This window comes from Heterodontus francisci, chromosome 24 (genome assembly GCF_036365525.1).
Source record: "Heterodontus francisci isolate sHetFra1 chromosome 24, sHetFra1.hap1, whole genome shotgun sequence".
Classification (NCBI taxonomy): Eukaryota; Metazoa; Chordata; class Chondrichthyes; order Heterodontiformes; family Heterodontidae; genus Heterodontus; species Heterodontus francisci.
The window spans coordinates 22,857,232-22,871,967 of record NC_090394.1 but is presented as its reverse complement, the minus strand read 5'-3'; the positions used below and the strand labels follow the sequence as shown (position 1 = coordinate 22,871,967).

Here is a 14,736-nt window from a genome sequence, read left to right as displayed (position 1 = left end):
ATGGTGTCAGCTGTGGCTCGCTGATAACAGGCTCGCCTCTGAGACTTGAGCACAAGATCAACAATGACACTCCGATGTAGGGAGTGCTGCACTGTCGGAGGTGCCATCTTTCAGATGAGACATTAAATCGAGGCCGTCTTTGCCCTTTTAGGTGGTTATAAAAGATCCCATTGCCACTATTTTGAAGAAAAGTAGTGGAGTTCTCCCCAGTGTCTGGCCAATATTTATCCCTCAAGTAACACCCAGAACAGATTGTCTGATCATGAACTCATTGCTGTCTGTGGGAGCTTGCTGTCTACCCATCCAAAGACTTGATTGGCTATAAAATGCTTTGGGACATCCTGAGGTCATGTAAGGTGCTATATGAATGCAGAGCCTTTTTTATATCGAGAATTTGTGATTAATTTGGAGCAGCCTAAGATATTACCAGTGAGAGTACCTTTGACATCATTGATAGCAGAGATAATATAAGAAGTCATCAATTTAACTCTCCGCAACAGACGTAGGAGCTGGGACTTTCACAGAGTCTGCTATTGGCTCGTAACACGCAGTAAAATAAATTCAGCACTGCTGCAGCCCAAATCATGTGGTTCAATATTACTACAGTCCTATCATGCGATTGATAGCGAGAAGCTAATGCCTGTTGCTGAGACCCAGCCCTGCCCTCATTTCTCAAAAATATCCCGACAGTAATTGGAATAAGTTCAACCCTTTATATTCTGAGGAAATACAGCAAATTTATCCAATGAGAAAACTTCCCATTCTGTGGCTACCACCATTAGCTTCGGTACCTGCGGTTTATGGAGGTGAAAATTGGCCAGGGTTACAAACAAACGGATGATGGCGGACAGGAAAAGGCCCACTAGTCCATCCAGTCTGTTCCACACAACTGTGATGCCTTGTGCATCACAATATATAAACTTTCACCGCAGCCAAAAACCATCTCCTGGGAGAGGCAAAAACAGATAAAAACCCAGGACAATTGCTGGGGGTAGGGGGGGAATGGAGAAAAGTGGAAAGTTCCTCTCCCATCCACCTTAGCCAATGGAAGCTAGTTCAGAAGACCACTGTAGCTCTGATCAATGTCATACAATTTCCCTATCCTGATTGCTGTCCAGCAACTCCACAGAATGGGCAATAGTGGATGTAGAGGTGATGCTACTCATGGCCAAATAGTTTACCAGTGCTCTCTGTCAAGGTTCATACATGACTAGTGGTGTAATGCTCTCTGAGAGCATGTGACACCTATGGAAAAATAGCGAGTAAGGATTAAACGTCTTCAGGAAAAGAAAGAGTTAAGGAAAACATGAGTATAATCTGAAACACTTGGATTTGGGATTTGATATGTGATCAGGACCTCTGAATGCAATACTGCTTTGTAAGTCAAGGTCAATGTACACAGTATATTATTTCCCAGAGTATCACTCAATAAACTTTTCTCTCACAATTATTAATCCATTGTTGAATATATTGTCCTGCTTCATCCATGTTAAGTGCAATGGTTTCTGTCTACTGTGGCACCTGTCACTCTCTCGAAGATTGATTATGTATAAATAGTAGACACATGGGAGTGATTGCAAAGGTGTAATTTTGTTTGAGGTTCAAATTAAAGTTAAAAACTGCTGAAGTCTCACTCTGAAGCTTATTGCTTCATCTGCACTCTTCGATCAGACTGCTGTCTTGTAATTCAGTGTTCTGCATGTAGTCCCGTCATTACCCCCAGCCTGGCCACGCAGATAAGCTGTAGTAAGTTATCTTCCAGTGACAATATATCCATTCAACTGAGCATGTTCAAAGGCCCTGCTGCCCAAGACTAACCTGTTTCTATCACTCTAGTATGCACACTGAGGAAGGGTGATAGTCATTGTCTGTTGCCAATGAATCATATTTTGATAAAGTGGTGCATATGGCTGTAATTGTCATTTCTGTTCCTGTGCTCATTGATTTACACTGGCTGTTGGGCCAGCAATGATCCTCCAGTTCTGGCCTCTTGTGCATCCTCCACTCCCTTCATCCCACTATTGACACTGTGCCTAAAAGCTGTCAAGGTCCTCAGCTCTGGACATCCCTCCCTAAAACTCTCCACCTCACTCTCCTCCTTTAAGACACTCCTATAAACCCATTTCTTTGACCAAGTTTTGGTCACCTGTCCTAATACCTTCTGATGCGGCTCAGTGTCAACTTTTGTCTGATAACGCTCCTGTGAAGCAGCTTGGAGCATTTTACTACATGAAAGTCGCTATAAAAATGCAAGTTGTTGTTGATGATAAATTAAAAATTCGGATGATCACGGACTAGTATATCAGTTATGTCTAATGTTACTTGAAGAAGGCACACAAGTTAATAAGCGGTTTTATTCAACTTTATGTCTTATATTAGCTGCCATACTTTATGAACGAGCTTACTCTCACAGAGTTGGACATGGGGACATTGCTACCTGCAGTCATCCGAGCTTCCAGCCCATCTGTCAATCAAAAAGGTGAGTGGGTTCAAGCTATTCAGAATTTCCTGGCAGACAACAAAGCTGTTTATCATCATCTCAGAACTCCTTGGTCATATGAAGTAACCTTGAATAACTAGAGCACTGAATACTTCAGTATTCTTAAACAGCAAAGTGTTGCTTATAAATAAAATCAAATACTTAACTCATTTCCTCTAAGTTGAAGCCAGTTGCCTAAAATCAATTGTAGTTTATCCTTATGAAAGGATAGAAACCTGAAGCTTGCAAGAATAAAATGCTTGTCATTCCATGGACTTGATTCTCAAACTTTGTGTCTGTATGAATATTTAATGTTTTCCTAGGTTTTTGGCTGCTGTTTATGATTGTGAAGGATTTAATGCATATGCTTAACGAATAGCTGGGGAATTTGCATTAGCAATGCAAAGTTTGCAGCAAACCAAGGAGAAGTATGACTGGCCTGTCCTAATACACACACAAACGCACACACGCGCAAGCACACACACACACACAAGCACACACACAACCCTGCTAAATGAACCATGTCAACCTCCAGCTGTTGCTCAGCTTGTAGATATATTAAGCCATACCAGGAATGTCACGACTTCGATCCAAACACGGCTCCTATTAAGCTGATCTCAGCCAAGACACTGATAGTACGACTTAAATTAGCCTCTGTACCATTGGGATAGGGAAGGGGAAAAGATCAGCTCAGATTTCCAATTCCAGGTTGAAAGCAGGAAAGTGTACTATTGTAGAGGGGTAAGTGCAGAATCAGATTGAACTGTTTTAGCTTCCACGATGAAAAGGTCTGTTGAAAGTCACTGTTTACATGAAGAATGGCCACCTGCGCAAAATAGAAAAGAGCCGCTTCACATGCCATAGAAATAATTGGCGAGGAGCAGAGAAAGCAAAGAACTTTAATTGTGAAACTTGTTTGCCCAATAAAATTTAAATGCCATACAGAGGTTTTAAGGGTAGCAAAAGTCCTCCTCCTGATTGTTCTGGTCGCCACATTACCAAAAGGATGTAAATGCTTTGGAGAGGGTGCAGAGGAGGTTCACCAGGATGTTGCCTGGTATGGAGGGCGCTAGCTATGAAGAGAGGTTGAGTAGATTAGGATTATTTTCATTAGAAAGACGGAGGTTGAGGGGGGACCTGATTGAGGTGTACAAAATCATGAGAGGTATAGACAGGGTGGATAGCAAGAAGCTTTTTCCCAGAGTGGGGGATTCAATTACTAGGGGTCACGAGTTCAAAGTGAGAGGGGAAAAGTTTAGGGGGGATATGCGTGGAAAGTTCTTTACGCAGAGGGTGGTGGGTGCCTGGAACGCGTTGCCAGCGGAGGTGGTAGACGCGGGCACGATAGCGTCTTTTAAGATGTATCTAGACAGATACATGAATGGGCAGGAAGCAAAGAGATACAGACCCTTAGAAAATAGGCGACATGTTTAGATAGAGGATCTGGATCGGCGCAGGCTTGGAGGGCCGGAGGGCCTGTTCCTGTGCTGTAATTTTCTTTGTTCTTTGTTCTTTTTCTTTGTTCCCTAATTGTTCTCCCATTTACCATTAAAAAATATTCCATCCTTAGATAGCTCCTGTAATTTGGTAAATTTACTAAAACCTCATTTCCATCAGTTAAGCAATCATATGAATTAGACTCAAACAATCCATGCAAATCAATCACCTGTAACTGAGCTGTGTTATTGGAGCAGAGAGTGAGAGATGAATCACGTATTTCTGAGGATATTGTTTATCTCTTAGTGCTTAAAGAATGCGACACAGACTGAATCTTGGGAACACAAATCAATGCAAAATGTGCAGGTTTGCTTAATGTGCAGTTCATGGCTTTCAAGATCTTTAAAACTAGGATATTTATGAGGAAGATAGTCCATTTATATATTCAGGCCGTAGATATCCACCTCAGCATGCCAAGCTCCCACTCTCTCCTATGAGATTCAGAATTTGGTCAATGTGAGATGAGTGGCGTGAATAATGGCAGGGTCGGCATTAATTGTTCCCGCCAAGCGTGAAACCTGTGGCTGACCTGTTGTATCCTGATTCCCGCTGGGTAGGAACAGTTAAAATCAACTCCAGTATTTTGTAGCAAGGTTGTATATAGTTTGGACAATGTGGGCCCTGGCCTTTCACCTTGGTCTCTCATTAGAAAATATTAAATGAATATTTTTCTGATGCTTTTCCACATCCACATGATCTTACACAGAAAATGATAATGTCGTGCTTTCTCTTTTCTTCTGTCTTAGTATTTGAATGTGTATGATGCAGGCCAATTCAGCTAACTAGTTTGTATACTAAAAAGTCAACATTGCCAGCTACAATATATTAGCAAATTCTTACCTCTCTGCAAATTTCCTGTCAACTGTTTTATGATAAAATTCCTATATGCACATTTATTATAGAATCTGCCCATGTAAACTTGCCATGCTGTAATCACACCTTCTGCCCAGTAGTGGTGCTGTAGTGCTACCACTGGAGAAGGGTGTGATAATCCACCCATTCTAAAAGAGCATCCATCTGCAGATTATTTTCATTGAGGTGATTTTGGTTTTATTCTGTGGTGAAAATGGGCTGATTTCATCTGCCGTTCCCACATATGTGTTTAGTTGCACTTATCTGGATTAGACAAAAGATTCATCTGCCTCTACAGCTCAGCCATGGGTTCCTTCCATCTGTGGTCCAGTTACAATGAAAAGAAACTCAAATTTCCCAGTTTTGACTCAGTTTCCTTCGCTGTATGTTGAATGACAGAGGAGAATGGAGAGGGGGAAATGAAGCCGCAAAGTGATGTTTATGTTCTGAACTTGGTCAGGAGGGGGTGTGGCTTGTGCCATTGGCAAAAACTACTTGACTTGCTGGATAAACTATTGTTTGTGATATTCCACTTATACCACTGCCAGCCCATGATTCCTCTATCATTTAAAATGAATTGGCATGGGAGGGTGGGTGGAGGGCAAATCACAGGCTGGGGAGTGATAATTCCCGGTCACAATGTCTGAGCTCAATGTTTGGATGCTCAAGGCCATTCTCTTTCACGTAAACCACGGTTACTGCAAAGTTAGTGGTACAACATGGTGATGACACCAAGCACCATTAGAAGTTGGCAGAATGAGAGTTTGGTCTAACCCATGTACTACAGCAACACTCTAGGCACAGGAAGGTCTAAAACAAATAAAAGAAACATTACATTCACATGGGCAATAATCTGGCAGATTGCTTCACCTACTTGTTATCAAACCCATATGATTTTCATTTCATCAAAATCAATGGCTTACAAATTGTCAGTAATTTATAACAGGCAGATGAAAATCTCACCAAACACAACAAACATGCTAAAGTGTCCATCAGCCCAGTAGTGAAAAAGATCAGCAATGCGGTTAAGACAAGAATTTAACATAGAGACATAGAAACAGAGAAAATAGGAGCAGGAGTAGGCCATTCGGCCCTTCGAGCCTGCTCCGCCATTCATTATGATCATGGCTGATCATCCAACTCAGTAACCCGTTCCCGCTTCCGCCCTAAACCCTTTGATTCCTTTAGACCCAAGAGCTATATCTAACTCCTACTTGAAAACGTACAATGTTTTGGCCTCAACTGCTTTCTATGGCAGTGAATTCCACAGGCTCACCACTCTCTGGGTGAAGAAATTTCTCCTCATCTCAGTCCTGAAAGGTTTACCCCGTATCCTTAGACCCCTGGTTCTGGACTCCCCCACCATTGGGAACATCCTTCCTGAATCTACCCTGTCAAGTCCTGTTAGAATTTTATAGGTTTCTATGAGATTCACCCTCACTCTTCTGAACTCCAGCGAATATAAGCCCAACCGACTCAATCTCTCCTCATGCGTCAGACCCGCCATCCCAGGAATCAGTCTGGTAAACCTTCGCTGCACTCCCTCTATAGCAAGAACATCCTTCCTCAGATAAGGAGACCAAAACTGCACACAATATTCCAGGTGTGGTCTCACCAAGGCCCTGTATAATTGCAACAAGATATCCCTGCTTCTGTACTCGAATCCTCTCACTATGAAGGCCAACATACCATTTGCCTTTTTTACCGCCTGTTGCACCTGCATGCTTACCTTCAGTGAATGGTGTACGAGAACACCCAGGTCTCACTGCATATTCCCCTCTCTGTTTATAGCCGTTCAGATAATAGTCTGCCTTCCTGTTTTTGCTACCTTAATTTACCTTACTGTGTCTAATTATTCACTGAAAAAAGGAGATGGAATAGCAGAAACAATGGAAACATCAGCAGGCTATGTAATGAGATAACATCTCACACGGCAATTCTGGCTAGGGTTACCAACTCTCCTGAATTGTCCGGGAGGCTCCAGGAATTAAAGATTAATCTCCAGGATTCTGCTGTGAGCAATTCTGGGAGAAAAATCATCGGGGCTTTAAAAAAGAAACTTTTTTTTCATTTTGTTTGAATACTTTTGTTTGCTTGTTATTAAAATTTTGGAGCTGGGAAGAAGGCTGATAGTCAAAAATCCTCCAATCAAGTAATGAAGAGCCTGCTCACTTTCCAATGAATGTAGGAAGGTGGTGTCCAGTGGGTGACGATGGGCTTATCAGGCAACCAATTGTGGGGAACGAAGCCATTGGAGGAGGGAGGTCATGTGATGAAACCTCCAGGAGTAACAACCAGAGTTGGCAACCCTAATTCTGGCAGATACTTGAAGAACACATAATGGAGGTTCTGCCATAACAGGAGAAACTCAGGAGTAAGGGTTCCTTTTGAAAGGAATGATTGTGTGTCATGGGCTCTGTCCTTTCACAGGGCTGTGGGTGGATTTGGAAATTGCGTACAATGGGGCATTGCAGATGACACTGGAAACCAAAATGAACCTGTGCAAGTTGGGCAAAGAGTCGGTACCAGAAGGGGTCGGACTGGCTGACACAAGAATGGAAGGGTAAGCAGACTGTACTTTATACCTGATGTTTTCCTGACTAGAAAACCCAAAGACTTGAAAATTGTCATTTGGTAGTACAGAACTTGAGTACCGCTGAAAAGAGACATTTGGTTGAAGCTCTTCATCTTGCACTCATCAGGACAATTCGCAAGAATATCAATGCAAGGGAAGCAACAAATTTATACTATATGAGAAGAGGTTGGCAAGTGGAGTCTGATTGGTAGAGGTGTTGCCATGGAAAATGCACCAGTTTATGGTGACTGACAGTTAACTGCCAAGCTTTGTTTGAAATTTAAACCAGGCAGCTTGACTCTGATTGGTCAAGGCATTGCCCCAAGGAATGAACCAGCGAATGGCTGTCATAACTTGCCATTGAGTCCAAAACATGTAGATTGTGGTCCTTCATACAATTTCCCCCTATGTGGCATGAAGCAGCTCCCCCTCCAAGTGTACTCCATCCAGCAGTCCTGAATGATATAAAACTTCGAGTATTTTTGTGTGCTTCATTCTTTCGGTAGGAAGAATGTTTGTGTCACCAGGCCATTTTGAAAGTTAGACAGCTGCAGGCAGGAGAAGACCTTCAGTCCATCTAGCCAGTGTTTCTAATAACCCTGAATCCCATTTGTTGGCAGGAATCTGCCAGGTTCCTTTCTGAAACCCATTAAGATTTCTTGTTCCTCCACCTGTTTTAGAAACCTGTTCCATGTATGTCTTTTGCTGTGCTTAGTTTGTAAATATGGTCCCTCATACTTAAATTCTGTACACAGCAGAAAAGCTTACTTGGATCCAATTTGTCCAAACATTTCATAATCTTGAATACCTGTATCACATCGCCTCTCAGTCTTCTCTTTTCAAGGGAGAAAAGACCCAGGGTAATCAAACTTTTCTCATACATTGTTCCCTTAAGTTCTGGAATCAACTACGCAGCCCTCCTTTGTATCTCCTCCAGTAACTGAGTATCCTTTCTGACATAGGGAGACTAAAACTGCACACAGTACTCCAGATGTGGACTCATCAGGACCATGTACAGTTTTAAAATGGCCTCTCTAGATTTATATGTTCTACCCCATGCTATGCATTTCAACATTTGTTTTACATTATTTTCATTTATTACACAAATAGAATATTATTTCAAGGATTTTTTGTGAGTGAAACAAAAGATCAGCTCTCATCGTGTCATTGGTCAGAAATGATGTGCTTTAGATAATGACAGAGGAAATATCCATGTGAAACTCGATGTAATTTTGTTCACCTTTCTTCCCCGGTAGCATTTTGGGAGGATCCAAATCTGAAAATAGTTTTAAATGCAAGTGTGCAGTTGGAAAAGAACTTCCTGTTACTATTAAGGAACTGCAACACAATGATCAAAGACTGCAGAAAATGGACAAGACCATGATGAACCATCAGGAAACTCGGATGAGACAAACTGCCCTTGACCAAAAAACTGTTGGACATTTCTGGTCCTGGTTTCTGTACATGCTCAATTCATTCCTTGTGCACACACAATCCTGCCATTTACATCCAAACAAAATTATCTTCTCTGTCTCACAGACATGCACGGGTGTGTCCACCAACATGGACACACATGTACGTTGTAGGACAGCTTGCCCCTAGATGGTGACCATTGAATTTTCACACAGTTCTCAGACTGTCCTCATAAGGCTTACCTTAGAAAGCTGGTACTGTCTCACTGTTGAAGAGTCAGACAGAAAGGTGAGAATGCCCAGACGAGTGCAGAAGCAGGCTTGGGGCAAAGCCCCCCCCCCCCCCCCCCCCACAGTTGTACAGCTGGTTGACTTGCCCAAAGATCCACAGCTCTTCCAGCATACTCCTGATGGAACTTCAGTAGGAGTGCACCAAGACGGCCACATGTTAGGATGGGGCCAGGATGAGCCGGGTACCACCTTAAGTTGGAAATTCCCAATTGGCCTGCTGGGAGCAGAGGTTCCACTATCCATGTGAAAAGGGAGGGGCAGGGACTCCCACATCAGAAGTTCCTGCATTCCAGGTCCATTCCCGGTGAGACCAAACATAGGTCCAGCGGTGACAGAACATGCTGCCAAATGGCAGATGCGGGACCATGAGGTAGCAGAGCTGGAGGGACAGCTACCAATTCTTTCTGAACAGGATGAAACTTGGCAACCACCTGGCACTGGCAGCCTATGCCAAGATTTCCAGCCATGATGGACATCGTATTTACATTCCTGGTGGTGCGAGGCATGTGTCATTGGTAGGATAATGGAGGAACTTCCCTCATGTCCCTGGAAGCCCAACAAGACCCTGTGGCACAGGTTCCCCACTGGCCGCGTCTCAACCCTTACAATGGAATCCACCCTTGTGTGGATTTTCAGGACCAAGAGCTTTGTGGTATTTCAGTCCAAATTGAAAGTTATCATCTCTTGTCCCGAGTATGCACCCAGAAGTATAGAAAATCCTACAAAAGCATATACAGACTGTTTAATCTGCATTGCTATGTCTAACTAATACATCATTACAAAATAATTTCTCCTGAAAAGGGAAGATCCTTGTCTTCTTACACTGCATGTTCAAACAGTTCTTTCTATCTTTAAAAGTAAGGAAATGGTTGTGTCTGGCAAGAGAATATTTCTCATTGGTATATTATTTTGTTTCAGCCAGTTTAACTCTGGCAGTGTAGAAGCTTTTCCCTATCTTATCCATTATATCCAATGCAATCCATTTGTTTCATCCAGATGTTACGCTGTGGTAATACTGTGGCATGATTAAAACTCTACAGATTAAGATAGGAGACCTCACTCTGAATCACTGTCCATTGCTTTATTCAGGTCATGCTATAAGCTGGATGTCACTGAGTCTCTTCTCCAATCCCCCTTTATTACTGTGACAGTGCAATTCAGAAAGTCTGCCCAGCTGACTTGACAGCCCTTGTGACATTTGTGAAAAATTCTAAATTAGTAAAAGGACTGTCCGTGTCTTTAACTTTCCAGTAGGTTAGGTTGATGGGTATTACCTTTTTCATTGCTGTGGCAGCTCTTTCATTCTCCAAATGCATCATCGTTATAAAGTTTTATGAAGGGATTGATGGGAATCAAAGAGATTTCTTTTCCAAAAATTGTGTATTTTAAAATGCGAAATCAGGTCAGATAAAGGCGCTGATGTGAATCAATCATCAGCTTATTCTAGTCTCACAAATCAGTCCACACTATTTTGCAAAGTAATCTTAGATCTTCTACTCCCCACTACCTTCTCCAATTGCTACCAATCACTATCCTCCCTCCCAATCACTACTCACCCTCCCAATCACTACCCTCCCTCCCAATCACTACTCACCCTTCCAATCACTACCCTCCCTCCCAGTCACTACCCTCCCTCCCAGTCACTACTCACCCACCCTCCCTCCCAATCACTACTCACCCTCCCAATCACTACCCTCCCTCCCAATCACTACTCACCCTCCCTCCCAATCACTATTCACCCTCCCTCCCAATCACTACTCACCCTCTCAATCACTACCCTCCCTCCCAATCACTACTCACCCTCTCAATCACTACCCTCCCTCCCAATCACTACTCACCCTCCCTCCCAATCACTACCCTCCATCCCAATCACTACTCACCCTCTCAATCACTACCCACCCTCCCAATCACTACCCACCCTCCCAATCACTACTCACCCTCCCTCCCAATCATTACCCTCCCTCCTAATCACTACCGTCACTCCCAATCACTACTCACCCTCCCAATCACTACTCACCCTCCCTCCCAATCACTATTCACCCTCCCTCCCAATCACTACTCACCCTCTCAATCACTACCCACCCTCCCAATCACTACCCACCCTCCCTTCCAATCAGTACCCTCCCTCCCAATCACTATGCACCCTCCCAATCACTACCCACCCTCCCAATCACTACTCACCCTCCCTCCCAATCATTACCCTCCCTCCTAATCACTACCGTCACTCCCAATCACTACTCACCCTCCCAATCACTACTCACCCTCCCTCCCAATCACTATTCACCCTCCCTCCCAATCACTACTCACCCTCTCAATCACTACCCACCCTCCCAATCACTACCCACCCTCCCTTCCAATCAGTACCCTCCCTCCCAATCACTATGCACCCTCCCAATCACTACCCACCCTCCCAATCACTACTCACCCTCCCTCCCAATCATTACCCTCCCTCCTAATCACTACCGTCACTCCCAATCACTACTCACCCTCCCTCCCAATCACTACGCTCCCTCCCAATCACTACCCTCCCTCCCAATCACTACTCACCATTCCGATCACCACCACCCTTGCTCCAGTCACTACCTATTCTAGTTGCCCTTTTCCTTGTCCCATTTAAGAATTTAGGTGAGGCCCGCTGATGGTGTCCTGGAGGCCTGAGCACTGAGTCCTCTTCTTCCGCAAGCTGCCTGGGACTGCCCATTAATTGTCCTCAGCTCAATGATAATGAGGCCCAAGGCCCAACATTACGTGCACCTCAGGCCTATCCATTCAGGCTCAGGGATTAATCCTGCACTCCCCACACACCCATTTGCAGGCATGCTCAAATTTCTAAGGCAAGGAGCCTTTTCTTTTTCCATGTTTTCTATTGAATAGAAGTAGGCATCAAAGACCTACAGGGGCCTTTATAACTTCCTCTTATGAACACCAGTTTTCCAAGTTTACTCTACTAGTGGGAAGACTCATGCAGTGTCCCTGCATAGTCATCAAAATGAATGGATAAAAAGACATAGGGATCATGCCTCTAGTTTCCAGATATGCATGGCCTATGGCCAAGGCTCCATTAGGCAATATGAGCTCAGAAAACGGTTTTATGACACAATAAAGAGACTAAGAAGGAAAAGTTGGATAAGGTTGGTAATCAGGCATGAGGATCACAATGTGTAACTAACCTGCACTGGTTCGTAGCAATGCAAGCAGAACGCAAACTTCAGCCTCCCTGCTAATTGAAATGATAGTGGTGTGCAGCCCAGTGGTAAGTTCACTGCTGAGTGGCTGCACACCTCATCAGATAACCCAAGTTCATGCGAGGCCAGCACCACTTCAAGCCAGTCTGTGCTAATCAAAACTAGCCTGCTTCTCTTAAAGATGAGATGCATTCTGGCTGCAGCAGGTTCTGGAAGTGACTGGGGAGGAGTTTATGAGCAGAAAGAAGAGTGGAAATGGTGCAACAGGCATGACAGTGTGCCCCACGGTTCTCCGATGCGGCCATGGAGGCATTGGTGCAGGAGGAGAGCAGTCCTTTTCTCTCCAAAGGCCAGGAGGCCCTATAGACACTACAGAGATAGTGGGATCAGATACTGTCACGGTCAATGCCAGCAGTCTAATTCCATGGAGCCGGATGCAGTTCGAAAAAAAGTTGAATGACTTCAGTCGAGTGGTCATGGTCAGTGAATGCATATCCTTACAAATAAACCACTAGCCTCACACACTGTTCCATTCACCACATCTCACTTTACTCATCTACTGACAATCTCTATCAAGCATGACATATAGCCAACATTCACAGCCTCAGCACACCCTCAGACACTTAGCACTGCTGCAAGCCTCACACGCACATCTCACAGCTTGCACATTCCCAGCCATTCAATAATGACAGGCCCATCACCCAAACAGATTGCACCACACTCACTGACACATTTCCCTCTCTCTTGCAGGACAAGGTGGCCCATAACTGGAGGCAGCAACACCTAGTCAGGAGGGTACAAGCATGGCTGCATGTTTACGCCTTGATGGAGGAGACAGTGCTCACTGTCACTGAAGTGACCATGCCTGGAACTGTGGCCAGTGGCAGGGCTGAAACCGGAGGATGACTATGTTCTGACCTAATCCAACATCTCACATCTCATTTTCCCCCTCATCCCACAATCTATTCTGATTTACAAGCTGCAGATAGTGTAAGCATGGACATCTTGCTTTCCCCCCACTTTCCCTCAACACAACCCTGCCCTTGCAGATTAGAGCATAGCTACCCGACGGGACCTGACGACATGGGTCGGGCCGCTCTTCTGGGTCCGGCATTCGGGCTCGGGTCGGATCGGGCCGAGTCGGACACAGTGACAGCCAGGACGTCAAGGCGGGAAACACTCCACACTAATCTGCAGTGAGCGATTCCGTCCAAGGTAGAGTACAACCTCTTCAATAAAGTTAATTATATTCCGGTGGTCGGGTCGGGTTGGGTTGAGTCGGGAGCGGGAAAAAATGAAAGGACTCGGGCCGGGTCAGGCTTGAGTTGGATGTGGTTCTGTTGGGCTTGGGTCGGGTTTCATTTGCAGACCCGAGCAGGCTTTTATTGCACATACCCAAGAACAGCTGCCTGACCAAGAGCTTGTGCGGGAGCCTGATGCCCAAGAGGAACAGGAGACTGATGAAGAAGAAACACCATCACTCGAAATGATACTTGCAGCCACCAGCTCAGACACTGGCACTGTGGACACTTCAGAGGGTAGCATCAAGGTGGGATCTGTAGATAGTGGGCTGAATTTTATGCAGGTGGTGGGGGTCCCGACGCTGGGCCAGAAAGGCAAGGGGTGTCCTGCCTTGGCCATTTAGGGTCCCCCCACCTGCATTTCACAACACTCGGGCAGTTAACTGCCTGGCGCTAGGGTCCTCGTACCTGTAAGGATGGCGATCCTGCCGCCAAGAACTGCCAGCCCATCAGAGGGCCAGCAGTTTAGTACTCCTAGCAGTGTCACCGGGACCGGGGCTCCCACCAGCCGCTGGTACATACCAGTGGCAGTGGGAAGAGGCCTTTAAGTGACCATTAATTGGCAAGTTAAGGGCCTCAATTGGCCTCTGACAAAATTCAATGCCATTGGGAAGGTGACGGGCATCCACCCTCCGCTTTCCTTCGCCATTTTGTGGGCATTCCCACCTCCCTGCCAGTACCTAGAGGGCTGGTAAAATTCAGCCCTGTGAGTCACCAGCCAACTGTGGGCTGCAATCAGGGCAAGGATTGTACGTGCCAGCACCCCAGATGGTGAGGTTACCTGTGGGTTCTGCTGCAGAGGCCTGACTCAGAAGAGCACTTCAATGAGGAGGCATACAGAGAAAAGCTGATGAGTATGCACGCAGAGATGCTTGGAGCATCGGCAGGTCAGCCAGAAAGAGTGCTGTCACTGTCAAGGCACATGGAGGAGTCTGGCTCCAACTTGGCACAGGGTTTCTCTCAGAGCATGGAGCCCATTCTTTCAGCATGGAAGTAGTGGCAACCTCCATGAGAACACTCGCGAACCCAACCATGATGCAGCATCTGATGGCCGATGTCTCAGCTGCCATTGCAGCACAAGCAGAAGCCATACAACATCTAAGTACTGCAGTGGAAGCTCAGACTGAGGACACGCAATCTCAGC

General features: G+C 45.1%; 1 protein-coding gene across 1 annotated transcript in view; it reads left to right on the top strand.

Annotated features, from left to right (window-relative positions):
- tex2l (testis expressed 2, like) overlaps positions 1-14,736 on the top strand; it is an 89,143-nt gene that overhangs the window by 48,564 nt on the left and 25,843 nt on the right. Inside the window, exons 6-7 of the mRNA XM_068056809.1 lie at positions 2,380-2,479; positions 7,259-7,391. Of these exons, the coding sequence (XP_067912910.1) occupies positions 2,380-2,479; positions 7,259-7,391 (233 nt within the window). The remainder of the gene's footprint in view (positions 1-2,379; positions 2,480-7,258; positions 7,392-14,736) is intronic.